General features: G+C 37.0%; 1 protein-coding gene across 1 annotated transcript in view; it reads left to right on the forward strand.

Annotated features, from left to right (window-relative positions):
• The window catches only part of LOC129241834 (adenylyl cyclase 78C), a 118,592-nt gene extending 113,132 nt beyond the window's left edge, over window positions 1-5,460 (forward strand). The window contains exons 20-23 of the mRNA XM_054878356.1: window positions 3,647-4,050; window positions 4,145-4,373; window positions 4,548-4,696; window positions 4,773-5,460. Of these exons, the coding sequence (XP_054734331.1) occupies window positions 3,647-4,050; window positions 4,145-4,373; window positions 4,548-4,696; window positions 4,773-4,886 (896 nt within the window). The 3' untranslated portion in view covers window positions 4,887-5,460. The remainder of the gene's footprint in view (window positions 1-3,646; window positions 4,051-4,144; window positions 4,374-4,547; window positions 4,697-4,772) is intronic.
• Window positions 5,461-16,628: the final 11,168 nt, after the last annotated feature.

Here is a 16,628-nt window from a genome sequence, read left to right on the forward strand (position 1 = left end):
TGTTGATGTAATGGAGAAGATTGAAGGGACTTAGGCTGGCACATGCCCCAGACTGTCAAAGGAAGGAGCACCCAGTGACCTTCATCGTCTAGCTGGCAAACCTGGAATTTGCAAATTGAATAGCAGGACTTTCTGTGTACTGCATTTATTGTACTGAGGCCTCTCTGAAGGGTTCTCGAAATTCTGTTCTGCGCTTTTCTGAGAAATAAGTTGAGCAATTCCTTTTTAACAATAGTCAAGGGGATGCCTATAGCCCAATGTAGACGCCTTTCTGGTAAGCTCATCAGCAATTTAATTTCCTTTTATGTGCTTTAAGGAGGAGATCAAATATCTTATGCAGTGTGTGCAGGTAACATTTCTCTGATCTTGGAAACCAGATCCAAGCTTTTTGGAAACCATATCAGAGAAATGTTACCTGCAATCACAAAAGATTTAATCTCCTCCCTACTGGAAATAGCCTGTGTGGATATTCATCATGGCGCCGTCAGTACCTTGATCACAACTGAACTATCGGAAAACATATTAATATCTCCCTCGCTCTCGCGTTCCTTAAGTAAAGGGTGGTTGAATTTGAAGGCCCGCTGTTGATTTTGAATAAAATACAATTTTTTAAAAAAATTATTGTCATTTCTCTTTATTATGATAATAGTAATATAGTATAGCTCAATTACGTATGGAACAAAATATCGGCCAAATGGCTCCATCCGATGGTCCAAATTTTCGATGACGCTGAGGCATAATTGAGGTTCTATGCCGTTAATGTGCCGAATTATCTCATCTATTAGCTCTTGAATTGTTGCTGGCTTATCGGCGTACACCATTTCTTTCAAATAACCCCAAAGAAAGAAGTCCAACGGTGTCAAACCACATGATCTTGACGGCCAATTGACATCGCTGCGACGTGAGATTATTCGGCCATCAAATTTTTCGCGCAAAAGAGTCATTGTTTCGTTAGCTGTGTGACAAGTGGCACCGTCCTGTTGAAACCACATATCGTCCACATCCATATCTTCCAATTCGAGCTATAAAAAGTTCAATATCATCTCACGATAGCGAACACTATTCACAGTAACTGCCTGACCGGCCTCATTTTGGAAAAAATACGGCCCAATGATGCCATAAACCGCACCAAACAGTCACTCTTTGTGGGTGCATTGGTTTTTCGGCAATCACTCTTGGATTTTCATTCGCAAAAATGCGGCAATTCTGCTTATTGACGAATGCACTGAGGTGAAAATGTGCCTCATCACTGAAGATGATTTTCTTCACGAAGTGCGCGATATGCATTTTTATTTGAACGCTCGTTTTCATAATAAACCTGAATAACCTTAACGCGTTGTTGGACTGTGAAAGATACATAATTCATGGTACATGGTTTAAATTGAGTTAGTCTGAAATTGAAAAATGCCGAATAAAATGTAGAAAAAAGTCTGACGTTTTAGTGAGGTTTACATTCAACATCGGCCTTTGAAATTTAACCACCCTTTATTATGCATGCATGTAGGGTAGCACAGACTTCTGCCTGAAAAACACTGGTACTGTTCAGCAATTTAAACTACTGATTTAAAGAAAACTCCTGGCCCGACTCCCGATTCCATCTTGGAACCGTCAATGAAGACAGAATATCTTCGAAATAAAATTTAAATTTAATGGAGTAGCAAAAACTTCAAAGTGACTACACAATTTTTTGCGGTTGATCTGGAAGTTAAGCAAAATCGATTTGGAAATCGATTGTGAATATCATCTTCGACTGTCAAAAAGAAGAAAATATGGCGCAAATTACGTGGCAAGATTTACGCTGTACATCAGTAAATAATTTAAATTTCTCCCCTCTTATTCAGCAAATAGAGGAAAGGGCAAAAAGGTCATAATAGGTAAATTTACTGCGTGTATCCAAATCAAAATCAATCAAAGGTAGCTTTTAGCTAAACCTATTTAAAGATTGTATGGAAATAAATAAAAATAGTTTTAGAATCAACACAGGAATTCTAACAGGGCATTGTAGAGTGAATCATAATCTTGCTAATCTGGGAATACAAACACGTGTTGGCAACGTACCCAGCACTGCAGCATAAGCGACACAAATACTTAGGTAAACAGTGTTTACAAGAGAAAGAAAGAAAACTCCATAAAATATGACAAATACTAAAATGTATTAAGGAAGGTGGGCTCAAAGAAATACACTCTGAATTCAAGAAGGGGGCACAATAGATCTTTCAGGTTGCAGTGCTACATCCTCTCATAATAATATTAAAGTAATTTAAAAAAAATTTTAAAAGAAGAAAAACTCACATACCCTCATATAATAAAAATACATACATATTTGCAATCCATGGATTAGAACCTAAATAAAAAAACGCGATTAATCGAAATGCGAAATTTTGAAAACAGTGCCCATTCCTACCAGAAAGCCGGCATTAGAGAATTGCATAGCAGGGACCACATAGCATCTATTGCAGGCACCTCGTTAATAGCGCAGGAGATGCGTGAATCTGCTATTCGTAAAGCGCGCACAACGCTGACTGCTTCAAGCTGAACTTTTTCTCAAACTCTGCCAACTGTATTCTTTTGTGAGGGAACAAAAGTCTTTTGTCAGATTTGAAAATACCATTTATTTTGTTATCAGGGTAGAGAGCACTCCAGAGTACCACCACTATTCGCTGTTGGACAACCACTGCAAGACAAACTTATTCACGTCAATCTCATTTTTCATTTAAGAAGTGAAATTTGCAATTAGTCCTGCCATAAGTTCTGTTACAATTAAGTTCGTTATAGATATGAAATTATTATAGTTTTTTAATGAAGTTAGTTTTAATTAGTTGAAATTTTCATTCAAGATGGTCACCATTCTCTTTTACAAGCATTCAAACGATTAAGCCATCCAGCATTGTAGCACTCATGGTGTCCATGCATAATGCCGTAGCTGCTCGAACCAAAGAACTTCTCAGAGGTCTTCGACAGACCATGTTCTCCAATTCTGACTACAAACCGTAGCCCAATGGATTCAGATCTAGGCTTCCAAACGGCCAATCATCTGCGGATATGAACATATGTTGTTTTTTAACCACTGCTGAGACCTCATGGGCTGCAACGAAATCTTGCTGGAAGCTCTAATGCTTTCCACTGTAGAGAGTACTGTTCAACTGCTGCACCACGTCTTTTAAGACATCCTCCTGGTACACTTTTGCCCCGGTCTTAACCCTTTTTCGCAGAAATTAAGAGATCTAACGTCTTTACAAGACACTCCCCACCAAACCATTACGGGGCTGGATGATGGTCACGCTGAAGATTTGGAACACTATTTTTTGCGTCCTTAGATGTTTTAGCATAGATTTTGTGATTTTGCTTACTAAAATATTCTTATATATTGAAAATTTTCTCATCTGCGAGGAATATTTTAATGGCCGTTGACCGTGTGTCACCGAAGAAGCTGATGGCATCTGTCGAGTTTAATTTTCTTCACGTGCGTTCTCAAAAAATGACCAGTTGAGAGACGGGAAGCTTTCATGTTTAGATTTTCTCTAATTATGTGTATACATATATGTACTCAAAGATTCCCCAAAAACTTGTATTACTTTAATACTTGGAAAAGGACTACTAAACTACATACTTATTTGTTTAATATTGCTTTATTTTCTAATTTGAGGCGACTTTGACGAACTCTTGGAGGAACCACGTTTCGCCTCCATCGAGAAAATAAAAACGGTTGGCGCCACCTATATGGCCGCTTCCGGTCTAAATTCAGCACATTTGCTTGCAAGTGGAGAAACAGCGGAAGATAGCGTTTGTGATCTGGTTGAGTTCGCTTTTGCGATGAAGCAAAAGTTGGAGGAAATCAACAAGGAAGCATTCAACAACTTTCAACTGCGCGTGGGCATCTGCAGCGGACCATTGGTGAGCGGTGTGATTGGCGCGCGAAAGCCGGTCTATGACATCTGGGGCAATACGGTGAACGTGGCCTCACGTATGGACTCCACCGGCGAGAATTGGCGCATTCAAGTTTCCACCAAAACTTCGGAACTATTAAAGGCCAAGGGATACACGTGTGTGGTGAGTACTAAAGTTTATGTCCACTTCTGTTTTCTTATTTTTTCTCTAGCACATTCCTTTAATTACACATATGTATGAACATATATTTGCTTAGAAACGCGGCAAGATAAATGTGAAGGGCAAGGGGCTAATGGTCACGTACTTTGTGCATCCTAAAGGCGCCAGTGAAAGTCAATTATCTTCACCGGTACGGCTACCGGCGGGTATGCCGCTATCGCAGACACCGAATTTACAACGCCAAACATCGCATCATGGCTCTTTCAGCGCCGTAGTGTTTGGCATGTTGCAGGCATCGAAGCGTAGCACAACCATTGCGGGCACACGTAAGTCAAAATAATTCGGCAATTATTTGAATTACATACTCATATTGGCAAGCATATATACCTATGTACTAGTATGTATACATACCTATGTAGAATTAGATATATACATATACTCGTATAGTATACACATACATACAATTGGTTCTATTTTTATTGCTTTCTATGGATTTGCAGCGACTGGCACTCCCTCACCGCAAATAAGACGTGGTCGATGTGGTAGTACCTTCAGTTCGGTGCGCCTATCGCAAAAGTCTACCACCACCAATAACCCGGTGAGGCGGAATACAACACGAGTGCGTGGTCGCTCATATCGACAAAAGAAGGTTGACCATTTTAAACGCCTTAAAATTAATTTACCAAAGTATTAATTAATTATTCCTTTGTTGTTATTATTTTCAGAGCTCGTCCAACAACTCGATTGTAACACAGACCAGTAACTCGTATATATCGTCATTTCGAGGCATCGATCAAATTGAGACGACACTGTCCAAAAGTCATAACGATGCTTTATAGCCTATGCGCAATTGGGTGTAAAATGCACCTCTGCATGGCAACATAACTTATTTTATTTATTATACTTACAATTAGCTAAAAGTAGTTTAGAATACATATTTACGTATATACGTGCATAGAATTGGTGCAACACTTTGTCGAAAGAAACAATTTTAAAAACACTTCACAGTGATCCCTTTGATGTACTTGTAAACTGATTTCAATTAAGCAAAAAGTGCATTTATTTTTGGAGCGTTTTTTAAGTTAGATAGATTCATAAATATGTAGGTAAAATGTATAATATATAACATATGTATGTGTATGTACTTAAATGTCTGCAATTCAGTTACATACGGCAAAATGAATGTGAGCAGATTTAGCTTTATTTTAATTGTATGTATAAAGAAACTAAGAAGTGTAAGATGAATTTTAAAATTTCCCTAGAAGTTAAGCAATCAAAGGACAACACTAAGCAAGCATATTTCAATGTATGTGTGCACATGTGAATATAAGTATGATACCATTCTTTGATAACAGAACCCTATGGTATAATACAGGCGGAGGCCCCAAAAGGAGTTTTTCAAGGCCCTGTACTACGCCCGGCTCTTTTCAATATTATTAATGATTGAGCGCTACGCGTTGAGCAGCACGAACAAGCAAGTGTTTTTGGGTATGCAGATAATCTAACTGTGGTAGTTGTAGGGAAAACGCTAGAAGAGGTTTCACGAAGCGTGAAGGACACCATCACTAAAATTAAGCAATGGCTACAATCGTGGGCTAAGACTAGCAGCCCATAAGACCGAACTGGTTCTCATAAGTTCTTTAGAAGATTCCACCTCCCAGGTCCGCATACCAAAAAAAAAAATATAGATTTTGGAGTGAGAAACATGTACACTTAAAAATACCTCAAAAGTATTTTTTTGGTTCATCAAACACATTTTACAAACTTTATTAAATTAACGAAATAATGATAGGTACATATGAAGAAAATTAAAAAGTCGTTCTTAAAGAAATAACACCGCCGCCGAAACCGAAGGAATTGAATCGAGTCTCTGTTTTTTCTATAATAATAGCGGTCGCCCCTCGGCAAACAATGGCAACCATCCGAGTGTATTTCTGTCATGAAAAATCTCCTCATAAAAACCGTTGGCCGTTAGAAGTTGCTTAAAACTGTAGAGCCCTCCATTTGTTCAACAACATCACGACGCAGACCACAAACAGGAGGAGGAGCTCGGCCAAATACCTAACAGAGGTGTATGCGCCAATTATTATATTTTTTTTCTTTGTTCAGAAATGTATTTTATTTTTATTTTTAATACGCAGCTAATCTTAGTTTTTTGATGTAACCAAAAACCAATTAGAGTGTGTACTTAGGCAGTAAAAATTTACTAAAAAATATCCTAGAACGAAATAATGGTAGTATGTGAAATGAAGAAATTTTATAAAAAATTAAGCTATTAAATTTACCGCCAGCATTTCAATATTTTCTGGGTAAGCCCTGGATAATTATGATTTGCTGTAGTTGTCGTGGCATTCAATCAATCAGCTTTCTGACAGTTTTTTTCTGCAATGACATCCGTGAAGAGAAAACTCTCATGAGTACTGCTATACTGGCCAAAAAAATATTACCTCACGGGGCTAGTTAGCTGAAGGCTACTAAATTATTGTTGACGCCGGCGGAACTCTGCGTGTCTTAGGTATTTACATGCACGCAGATTCTCTTCTTGCTGATTAGCTGATTTCTGCATGAAATCTATAATATTTTCTTGGCTTCGCGGGTGCATAGCGTGGGTATCAAAACAAGTCGTCTTCAGCATCTTCTTCCCTGTCCGTGCAGATTGGGAAGTTTGGTGAACTGGCCAACCTATGTAGATATTTTCTTAATACCCCGTGCCTTGAAAGAAATTCAATTAGGTGGTAGTTTTTTCCCCCGTGGTTCCTTTGTAGCCACGTTGTCATGCGTCCATCTACCCTTGGGTGAGCTGTTCTATCGGCCCTGCCAGTAGGCAATAGTCAGCGATTTCTTTACGCATTGCTCTATCGGCAAGTACGCATAGCCTTATAAATAACTCTGCATTTCTTTAGCCAGAATATCAACTAGGATTACTCCTGCTATGAATAACGATGCGTCATCAGAAATTGTCGATAGTCCGCAAAGCGCTTAGCCGGTAGCGCTTAGTTCGTTTTTTTTTTTGCATGGCTATTTATGTTCATGTGCTCTCCGACGTTGTTTTGATCAATTCGACCCAACTCAGTTCGGATTACATTTTTCAATCTTTTAACATTGTTAAATTGTCGCCCAAAACTGTTGAAAACTTGTTTTTACAGGATGCTTCAAAGATTTTCTATCGGGTGGCGTCCTGGATTACAAGCGGGCCATTCTAATAATGGGCAACCATAGGACTTAAAAACTTCTTTAGTTCTTTTCGTGGCTGTGAACTGCTGCGCTGTCCTATTTAAGCATATCATACGTTCCGGATCACGAAGACCCCAATATGCGTTATTTCTACAAAAATTAATATCGCAAAATACACAGAGCTGAGCGTTTAGCTTCCCAGTAAATATTACATGTTTTTATATTGAGATATAAATAGTTTGTCGTGCATCATTGCTCGACTGCAGATATATCCGAGTGCAAATTGTTGCTGTTAAATGGGTTGCGTACCTCAAGTAGAAACTTCGCATCATCTGCACACAGTATTCTATTTGCAAACCTAAAATGATTCGGTACGGCAGAAATAAAAATTTTGAACAACAACTAGGGCACAAGGGAATAGAGGGAAATGGAAGAGTTGACGAGCTTGCTAAAGCAGGCTGCCGCTTGCTCAGTTTTGAAGACGGAACTAGACGAAGAACTAACTCTGGAAGTGCAGTCTATATGGGAAGATTCGACCTCCCACTTTCCACGCGAAAACAACCAATTTTATTTTATCACTCCCAAGGAAGGTATGTAAAATATTGTCGCACTCCACATCACGCAGCTGTAATGGGATTGGCCCAGAACAAGGCGTGTAACTTATGCGAAGAAAAAAAGGTTGCGTTAGAATACCTCATTTGTCTCTGTCCTGTTCTCCTTACAACTGTCTGGGATCGGTATACTTTTCATCTCTGAAGGAATTTCAAACTGTTTATTAAAACTCCCCAAGACCAAGACGAACTATAATTATCACGACTCCAAAAACATTGATAACACTACGGATCCTTATGGTGCGAAATTTGTGAAATTTATTCAGATCGGCCAAGTATACCTAACCTAACCTATATAATCAATCATTCTGTATTAGATGTTTGGCCATGCTTCTCGCGCAATTTGTATTGAGCGTCTCTATGTTGCAGCTACAGTTTTATGCCGACTGCGACGAGCGGCAATTGGTTTTTACGTGGTGTAATACTCTCAAAACATTCACGTTTTTTAACGAAATGCGACCGTCATTTCAAAAAACTTTTTTCTATAATTTTGAATTTCATGCCTACAATTGGATTTGAACCTGTGCCAACTGAATGATAGTCGCGCACAAATCCTCCATGTGGACGGCGGCAACACAACCTTCGTAAATCAACTTATCTGTCAACTCTAGACTCTAGATAGAACGTAAACCTACAGTTAGATCACCTCGATAGTATCAATTAATAGGATCAGGCTATCGCTAATGTAATGCCGCTACTACAACAATAACGATGTAACTTAAGTCATTGCAACGTTAATCTTATATCGAAGCCGATAATATGAGCGTTGACAACACCCGTTAACTGTCGGTTGGGCATCCGGTTCTGGCCAGACTTTTTCTACTTTGGACATGAATTTTATATATTTTCATTATAGCTAACGACTTGAGCTTCCAGGTAGCTTCTTAAAATTTAATTTTCCATCGATTTATGGATATAACCTTTTAAAAAGGATCCTCGGGAAAAACAAAAAAAAGGCCAGACCCGGGTGCCCAACTGAAGATTTTAAAAAATGTGTCCAAGGGAGTGTTAAGACATGAGGTATATGGAAACGCAAGAAAAAAATTTAGACTAAATTTTCGTAAATTATTTCAACTACATTTATTGGCCAACCTACTGTGCAAGGAGTTAGCCAAAACTCAATTTACCAGAGGAAACCTAAAATCTGTACATTTCGATTATTATAGTGTAATTACTCTAGACATAAACGTAACTTAGTAAACCGCTTACTCCAGCCTTAAGAAACATAGAGAGCTGTTCATTTTGGCTTCTTAAGTTGCATAGATTGAAAGCGGTTAGAGAATTAATTTCTTTTTAATTCAACAAGATTTCTAGAATTTGTATGTGATAATAATTTTTTGCATAAATTTATTTGGTGTGGCATCTTTAAAAACTACGTATGCAGCATGATATAAAATTATTAGGTTCAAGCTGATTTTAACACTATCTCCACCACAAAGGTGTGTATTTTAAAAGTATTGTTTAGCTGAAGAACACCAGAAGACCAGAATAGACTCAAACAGGTAGGGACTACTTTTTGTTAGCTGACTGAAACTGAGAAGAAAAACTTATGAAAAAATTGCATGATCTCATTTGTTTGGCACGAGGCTGTATACGTAAGCTAATTTGACCGCTTGCGTAAACACCTTTGATTCTTACATTCTTTAGTTAAGTTTATTTATAGAGTAATTACACTATTACACTTACAGTAAATTAAGTTCAATTTAAGTTCTATGTAGATTAACTGGGCCTTTACCTATAAGTAAAAAAATACCGGGTATTTTCTCAGTGCATTGAGAAATTGTTTATCAAATGAATTGTTTTTCTTTATCATGAAATCCTTAGTGGTAAATTCGTGCATACATACATACACACTGAGTTTATTGTTGTCGATAAATGTACTATTTAAATGCATAAAGTAAATATGTATATGTGCCTATATACAAATGATTGTCTTAATATGTATTTATGTGCATTAATGAAAATATGTATGTAATTTTATCTACTTTTAAACTTCTTTTATTCGTCTAGTCGTTAGCTTTAAATAAAATTAAAATAAACATATTAACATATGTATATGTATGCAAATATAAATTCAAATGGGGCTATTTTTTCATTTAGGTTTTAGGTAGAATTTTCTATTTGATTTAAATAAATTTTGACAGGTACAAAATATTGGGTTGGTTGCGGATTTTTTTTAGAAAATCGAAGACAATTTTTTCATGGAACTAAATAACTTTATTCTGTAATGCATTGCCCATTTTGATCAATGACCTTTTGCCATCTTTCAGGCAGCATCACTATTCCACGTTTATAAAACTTCTGGTTTTTATTAGCAAAAACACTGAATCAGGTACGATTTGACGTCATCATCATTATTGAAATTTTTACCATTCAAGGAGTTTTGTAAATATCGAAAAAAAGTAATCAGATGGTGCAAGGTCAGTACTATATGTTGAATGTGGCAAATCATCCCAACCAAGTTCCAATGATTTTTGTCGAGTGGCCAAAGACGTGTGTGGCCTTGCATTGTCATGATGAAATACAATACCTTTTCGATTTGTTAATTCGGGCCGCTTTTCTTCAACTGCATTGTTTAATTTAGTTAGTTGTTCAATGCGGACATCAGAATTGATCGTTCGGTTGGGTGGTAAGAGTTCAAAGTAGACAATTCCTTTGTAATCCCACCAAACTGATAACAAAACCTTCTTTTGATGAATATCGGCTTTTAATGCTGTTTGAGTTGGTTTACCTGGTATTGTTGTATCGTCAGTTATCAGTTGTTTAAAAAATGGATCATTTTCATTACGTTTTTTTAGCAAATCGCAGCTCTTAATGCGTTGTTTGTTGTCGGAAATAAAAAAGCAAAATATGAAGAAAATGTTCCTTTTGATTTTCCATTTTTCAACGAACGCCAAACGAAAACTACGCAACTAATCAAAAAACTTTTTTGCTGAATTGCCAGCTATCAAATAACAAAATGTGTTTTACATTTTTACTTCGTCTCTGCAAACCTAAAAATTCATCTATGAGTGAAATCCGCAATTACTTAGTTGCCAACCCAATGATGGATTATAATTTTCACATCACTGTAGCTGTGTTCGTCAACAAAATTAGCCAACACCAGCCATCAATCGAAATAAAGAGCGTAAGGGAGAATTCTATCCCAATGAGAAGTAAACGCAAAAAAGTTAACAAAAGGAGAATTTGTGATCACTTATCATTTCCAATAACCCGTATTTCCTTACAAATATTTTATATATTTACGTTTTTTCTTGTTAAATTCTCCATTTTATCATTTCTGACTATAAACTGCAAATTTTAAATCGGTGCAAGTGAGAGAGCAAGCAGAAGCGCACAAAATTGCCAAAATGCCGCGAAGGTACAACTCGTCACCGAAAAATTCATATTACGGGTTCTACATACCATGCCTCTAATTGGTATACCTTTGCATGGTGAAAAGCGTTCAGAAACTCTGGCCAATACCAGGCCGTTAATCTGTTCTCAAACAATTTGGAAGGAATCAGCTGACTTGCTGATGTAACTGGGGATGTGATATACGAAAAAATTAGTCAATGACACTTCGTTATCGTCTGAACAACAACTGATTGGACGAGCGTACGAACACTTATGAAATGAAAACTTTGCTGCAGACATGACATGGCAGCGAAAGTTACTCTCATAATTTTGCTTTGGATGGCCAAACCTTGTGATCTGTCATCTTTATACCATTGGGTTCAATTATTGATTGCAAACACTAACAGTCTCAATGAATGCTATTTGCCTATGTCCATTGGTACGTTGCCTGAAAAGTACCAAGCCTACCAAAGAAAGCATGTTTTTTTTTTTCAAAATTAGCTTCATTCACCAACATAATTTCCATCAACGATTTATCTTTTGCTTCAAAATAGGCCTGAGTTTCAGCGATAACTTCTTCATTCAAGCGAAATTTCTTACCGGTGAGCTTTTTTTAGGTCTGCGGACAGCCAGTATCAGTACTTACCGAGCCAAATTTGGTACTTACGGGGATATGGGAGCAATTCGAATTCAATTCATGTAATTTCGCCATCATCAACACGTTCTTGTTTTTGGTGAACAGTGAGTAAACGTAAACATTTTGAACAGAGCTTTCTCATAGCCAAATGCTCATGCAATATAAAGCCAAAACCTTCGGTTGATATCTTTACGATGTCAGCTAACTCATGCAACTTCACTTTCCGATCATCCAAAAAGATTTTGTGAATTTTTTTGATGTTTTCTGTGTTACCGCCTCATTTTGACGTCCACTGCTTTGAGCATCAAAGTTCATCGTTTTATTGTTGGGTTTGATAGAACGGAGTCCACATAACACTTTTCAAGCCATTGATTTGCTTGAACGGTTTCTTCCCCATCAAGAAGCAGAGTAATTTTAAAGCACGAAATTCTTTTTGATCCATTGTTTTGAAAATAACAAAAGTAGCGTCCCCCTTAGCACAATAACTCACGAACTTATAATATATATGTATGGTCCTATGGCTTCGCGGGGGAGCAAAGGGCCGCCACAAGGTTACTCTATATCCTCCTCTTGATTTCACTCCAGGTTTTGTTGGTTTTGAATACGCCAATCTGCAGATTTCTCCTCCAGTTCAGTGCTGGTCTGCCCCTACGACGGCTGCTTTGCGGGTTCCAGTCGCGGCAGGTGATGTCGGTTTCATCTCTTCTTAACACGTACCCGAGCCCAGAATTTCCAGGCGCATTTGGGTCTGGGCACCACGATTCCACAGGTCAGTGTTTGAGATCGTGTCGGGCCAGAAAATTCTCAACATTTTGCAGAGACAAAGATTGGGAAAAACCAGCCGCATTCGGAGGTCAGAGGTTGCAAGGTTCCATGTCGCTACCGTACATAAGAGCGGACTTCACGTTGGGGTTAAATATTTTAATTTTTGTTTGCCGTGTGATAATCGTGGAGTTCCACACAGCATTTAGATTTCGGTGCTCTTACTTCGCTTTTTTTATACGTTTTTCGATGTCTTCTCTTGAGCCACCGTTAGCAAATATACTCGTAATACTCCCCAAATAGCAAAAGGAGTCCACGTCCTCGAGCTCAACGTTACTGATTTGGAATTTTTGCGTGTAGTTAGTGTTTACACGCATCACCTTTGTTTTAGTAATTTTTACTTTTAGACCTACTTCTGCTGCAGTTTGTGCTACCAGCGTTAACTAGACTGACATGTCTCTAAACGTGCCAAGCCATCCATTTAGTCGCCAGGTGCTTCCTTAAGGGGGGCAGCTCTTCTAGACCACGATTTTTTCTATAATTTTTTTGCGAAAAACTGATAGTATTTATTATCTTAAAATATTTAATACATATGTACATATTAACTTTCATGCTTAAATGAATATACCAAATTTTTTGTAAATAAAAAAAAATTACGGCGCTGCAGCTGCAGCTCCTTTAATTTGCGCCGTGGAATCTACCGCCTCTTGTAATCAACTGAAATCAACCATTCATTAACATAAATTTTCCGCTTTTCCTATTTTAACGAAAAAAATGAAAATTTGAAGTGAAAAAAAAAATTCAAATTTTTTTATAAAAAAGTTGATCAAAATAAAATTTTTAGCGATATTTAATAAAAAATTTGAGGTACATGCAAAGGTCGATATGTAAAAGAGTATCCCTCTAAAATTTTAAGTTGATTAGTTTTTGAGTTATATTCGGCAACGCGGAAAAAAACGTATTTCGAGAAAAACGCAATTAAAGTTCTCGTTTTTGCTCATCTTTCGTTCGAAGCTCATCACTTTACTGACTTTAGGGGTTATATGCGGTTAGAATTTTCAAAAAATCGATTCTATTACTTAATGTAAATATATTTAAAAATACACACAGAAAATTTTATATCGTTCCGGGGAACATTTTCGAAGTTACAAGCAAATTTGAAAAGACGTTTCAGAGCGGTTTTTTCGCGATTTTCTCAAACTGGTGTTTCCAAAGTCGGTGACCAACATTACTCGAAAACGGCTAAACCGATTAGTCTCAACACGAGCTTCTTAAATATATTTTTTAGTAGTTAATCAAAGATTTTTTCTCACCGATAAGTAAAGGGTTTTCCAATGGCACGTGTGGCACGTAGCGCTGTCTTGTTGAAAATAAACGTTGTCCAGATCAATACCATCCAATTCCGGCCATAAAAAACCGTTAATCATCTCTCGATAGCGCAATCCATTCATCGTAACTGTTGCTTCAGCTTCGTTTTCGAAAAAGTAAGGCCCAATGACTCCGCTGGACCATAAACCGCACCAAACAGTCACACGTTGAGGGTAGAGAGGCTTTTTAACTGGATTTAAAAGCCTTAAGACCCAAATCTTTATGCAAAATACGGTGTGATGACGTTTATGGAATGCCTAATTCCAAAGAATGACGAGGAATGGACGACCCTGGGTTTTCTTCAACACTTTCGGCTACAACAGCAATATTTTCGATTTTCGGCTGTTCTTGAGCGACGTTCACGGGTTTTATTCTTCACATCACTAACTTGTCCCAACAGCCCGAATTTTTTCACCAATTTCCGTATTGCCGTCCGACAAGGTGCTAAACGATGACCCAAAAGTGTTCGAGGTTTACGAACCGCTTCTGCCAAATTTTCACCATTTTTATAGTGAATTTTGATCATTTCAATGTGTTGTTTAAGCGTGTATCGTTTCATTTTTATTAATGGCGTAGTTTCTACTTGACAACCATCAAGAAATTACAGCTTCAAAAGTGACATTTCCAGAAATAGCGGGCTATTCAAAATAACTCCTGTTATTGGAAAACTTTTTATTTATTTTTTTTATAAACAATTTAAGACCGAAATTTTGGTCAAAAATCGATCTTTGTTTTGTGGAGAAACCGCCATTTTGTCAAAAAAATTTATTTTGCTTATTCCTTCGATAAATTACTAGATTTAACATAAATTTAACGAAAATTTTATTTTGCTTATTCCTTCGATAAATTACTAGATTTAACATAACTTTAACGAAATCTGTTTGGTTTTTTAATTTCAGACATTCCAGTTAAGCGATATAGTGGTCACCGCAAAACGTCCTTTTTGAGAGGAGCTCTCGGAGATTAGCTGTAGCTCCTTTCCAAATAAATATTTTTACTAATACTAGTCTTAAAATACAGTTAAAAGATAACATAATACGTGTAAAAATTTTGAGATCAATACTTTTAAAAGTTTTCTCAGAAAAAATTCTTGAAAAATCGCTTTCTTTCGGCCATCTAACTGTATATAACCTCTTTATAGGGACTTTTTAGACTTTCTATTAAGCTTGAAACATTGAAAAGATATTTTTTAGATTGTATATGAACTTTTAAAGCAAAAAAGAATGGAAAATTTTAAACTGCTGGAGGAGCTGCCCTTTATTTTTGCATATATAATAGAAAAAAATATGCAGCCCTATGAAAATGCTGTGAGAACAACACGAAAATGTTACATCATTACCTAAAGGCAGAATAAATTCATCATTAATAGGCGAAAAGAATACCGTTTTCTACCTCCTTACTTATTTTCGGGATTGTTTATCTTATTTAAATTTTATAATGCGCATAAAATTAAGGAAAACGAATGTATTGAAAAATCTATATATTTATTTGCATGTATTTGAAACATAAATCATTAAAAATTAAATATTTTTATAATTTTTACATTAACTTTGTTAAAATGTAAAATTACTCACTAACCGGTTTTAATTTAATAATAACCATTAGCAACACCTACGGGCAGGCAACAATTGTCAACAAACCCCAGAGCAAAGGGCTAAAGTCATTGCGCATGAATGAAATACCTTCGCAGTCAAGTCAGTTCAGTAAAGTGATTGTGTCTTCACTACCTGCTGCTCGAAGACGCAGCGAACTAAAGCAACAGCAGCTATGTGAACGCATAGGTACATTTGAAATGCATGCATCTGTATGTGTGCGTAAGTTTTGTCGTCGAACTCATAATGAAACCGAATACAAATTAAATAAATTATTGAGAATACACGATCGTAAAATATAAAGACTCATTTAAATGCAGTCACCACCAAAATCGACGGTGAGCATTCGTGTGTGTACAGAATTGCGGCGATGCACCGGCCAAAGAAACATTAAAGTCAGATAGACCAAATGGTTTTGTCTATCCCTCAGTTCACCTTCCAGCTAACATTTGAGTGCTTCCCACGTTCGTTACGTTTCGCTGGGCTGCTGGTTTCTATATACTTGTTGCTGCTGTTCATTACTAGCTGGGGAACTGCTGACACACGCATTAATAAATAAAACTGAAGACCGGAACATTTTCACGCCACATGTCGAGTTCGTGGAAAATAAGTAGGAAAATCGTATACTTGAATCGTACAATAATTTACTTGGAAGAAATTGAAACAGACAATTGTGAAAGAAAAATTTTAAAATAGGCACTGGTAGCAACAGCAATGGCCAAACAAGCTAAAGCAACAACAATTGCGGGCCGCTCTTTACAAGCAAACTATGAGCAAATATATAAATCGTTTGGTTTATATTTTGTTTTTGTAATAAAGTATTGTGAGTGAAAAGAGTCCGCTAATGCACGAATATCTGGTCCACATAATAAAAATACATACCTTTAGAGTTCGTTCTACTTGTCTGTATACATTTTCAAACCTCTCAATGGCACTTAGACAACGCCTACGGAAGTTCTGTGTCGGGTTAAGAATATGAGCTGGCTCATAACAAATCACCCTCGCTAGGTATTTCGTGTTCTTCCTCGCTACTAGAGTTTACGCTGAAGTTTTGTCAATATGATGGATTTCTCCCAAACAGAAGAGAAACTCTTAAGAGCA

This window comes from Anastrepha obliqua, chromosome 3 (genome assembly GCF_027943255.1).
Source record: "Anastrepha obliqua isolate idAnaObli1 chromosome 3, idAnaObli1_1.0, whole genome shotgun sequence".
Taxonomy (NCBI): domain Eukaryota; kingdom Metazoa; phylum Arthropoda; class Insecta; order Diptera; family Tephritidae; genus Anastrepha; species Anastrepha obliqua.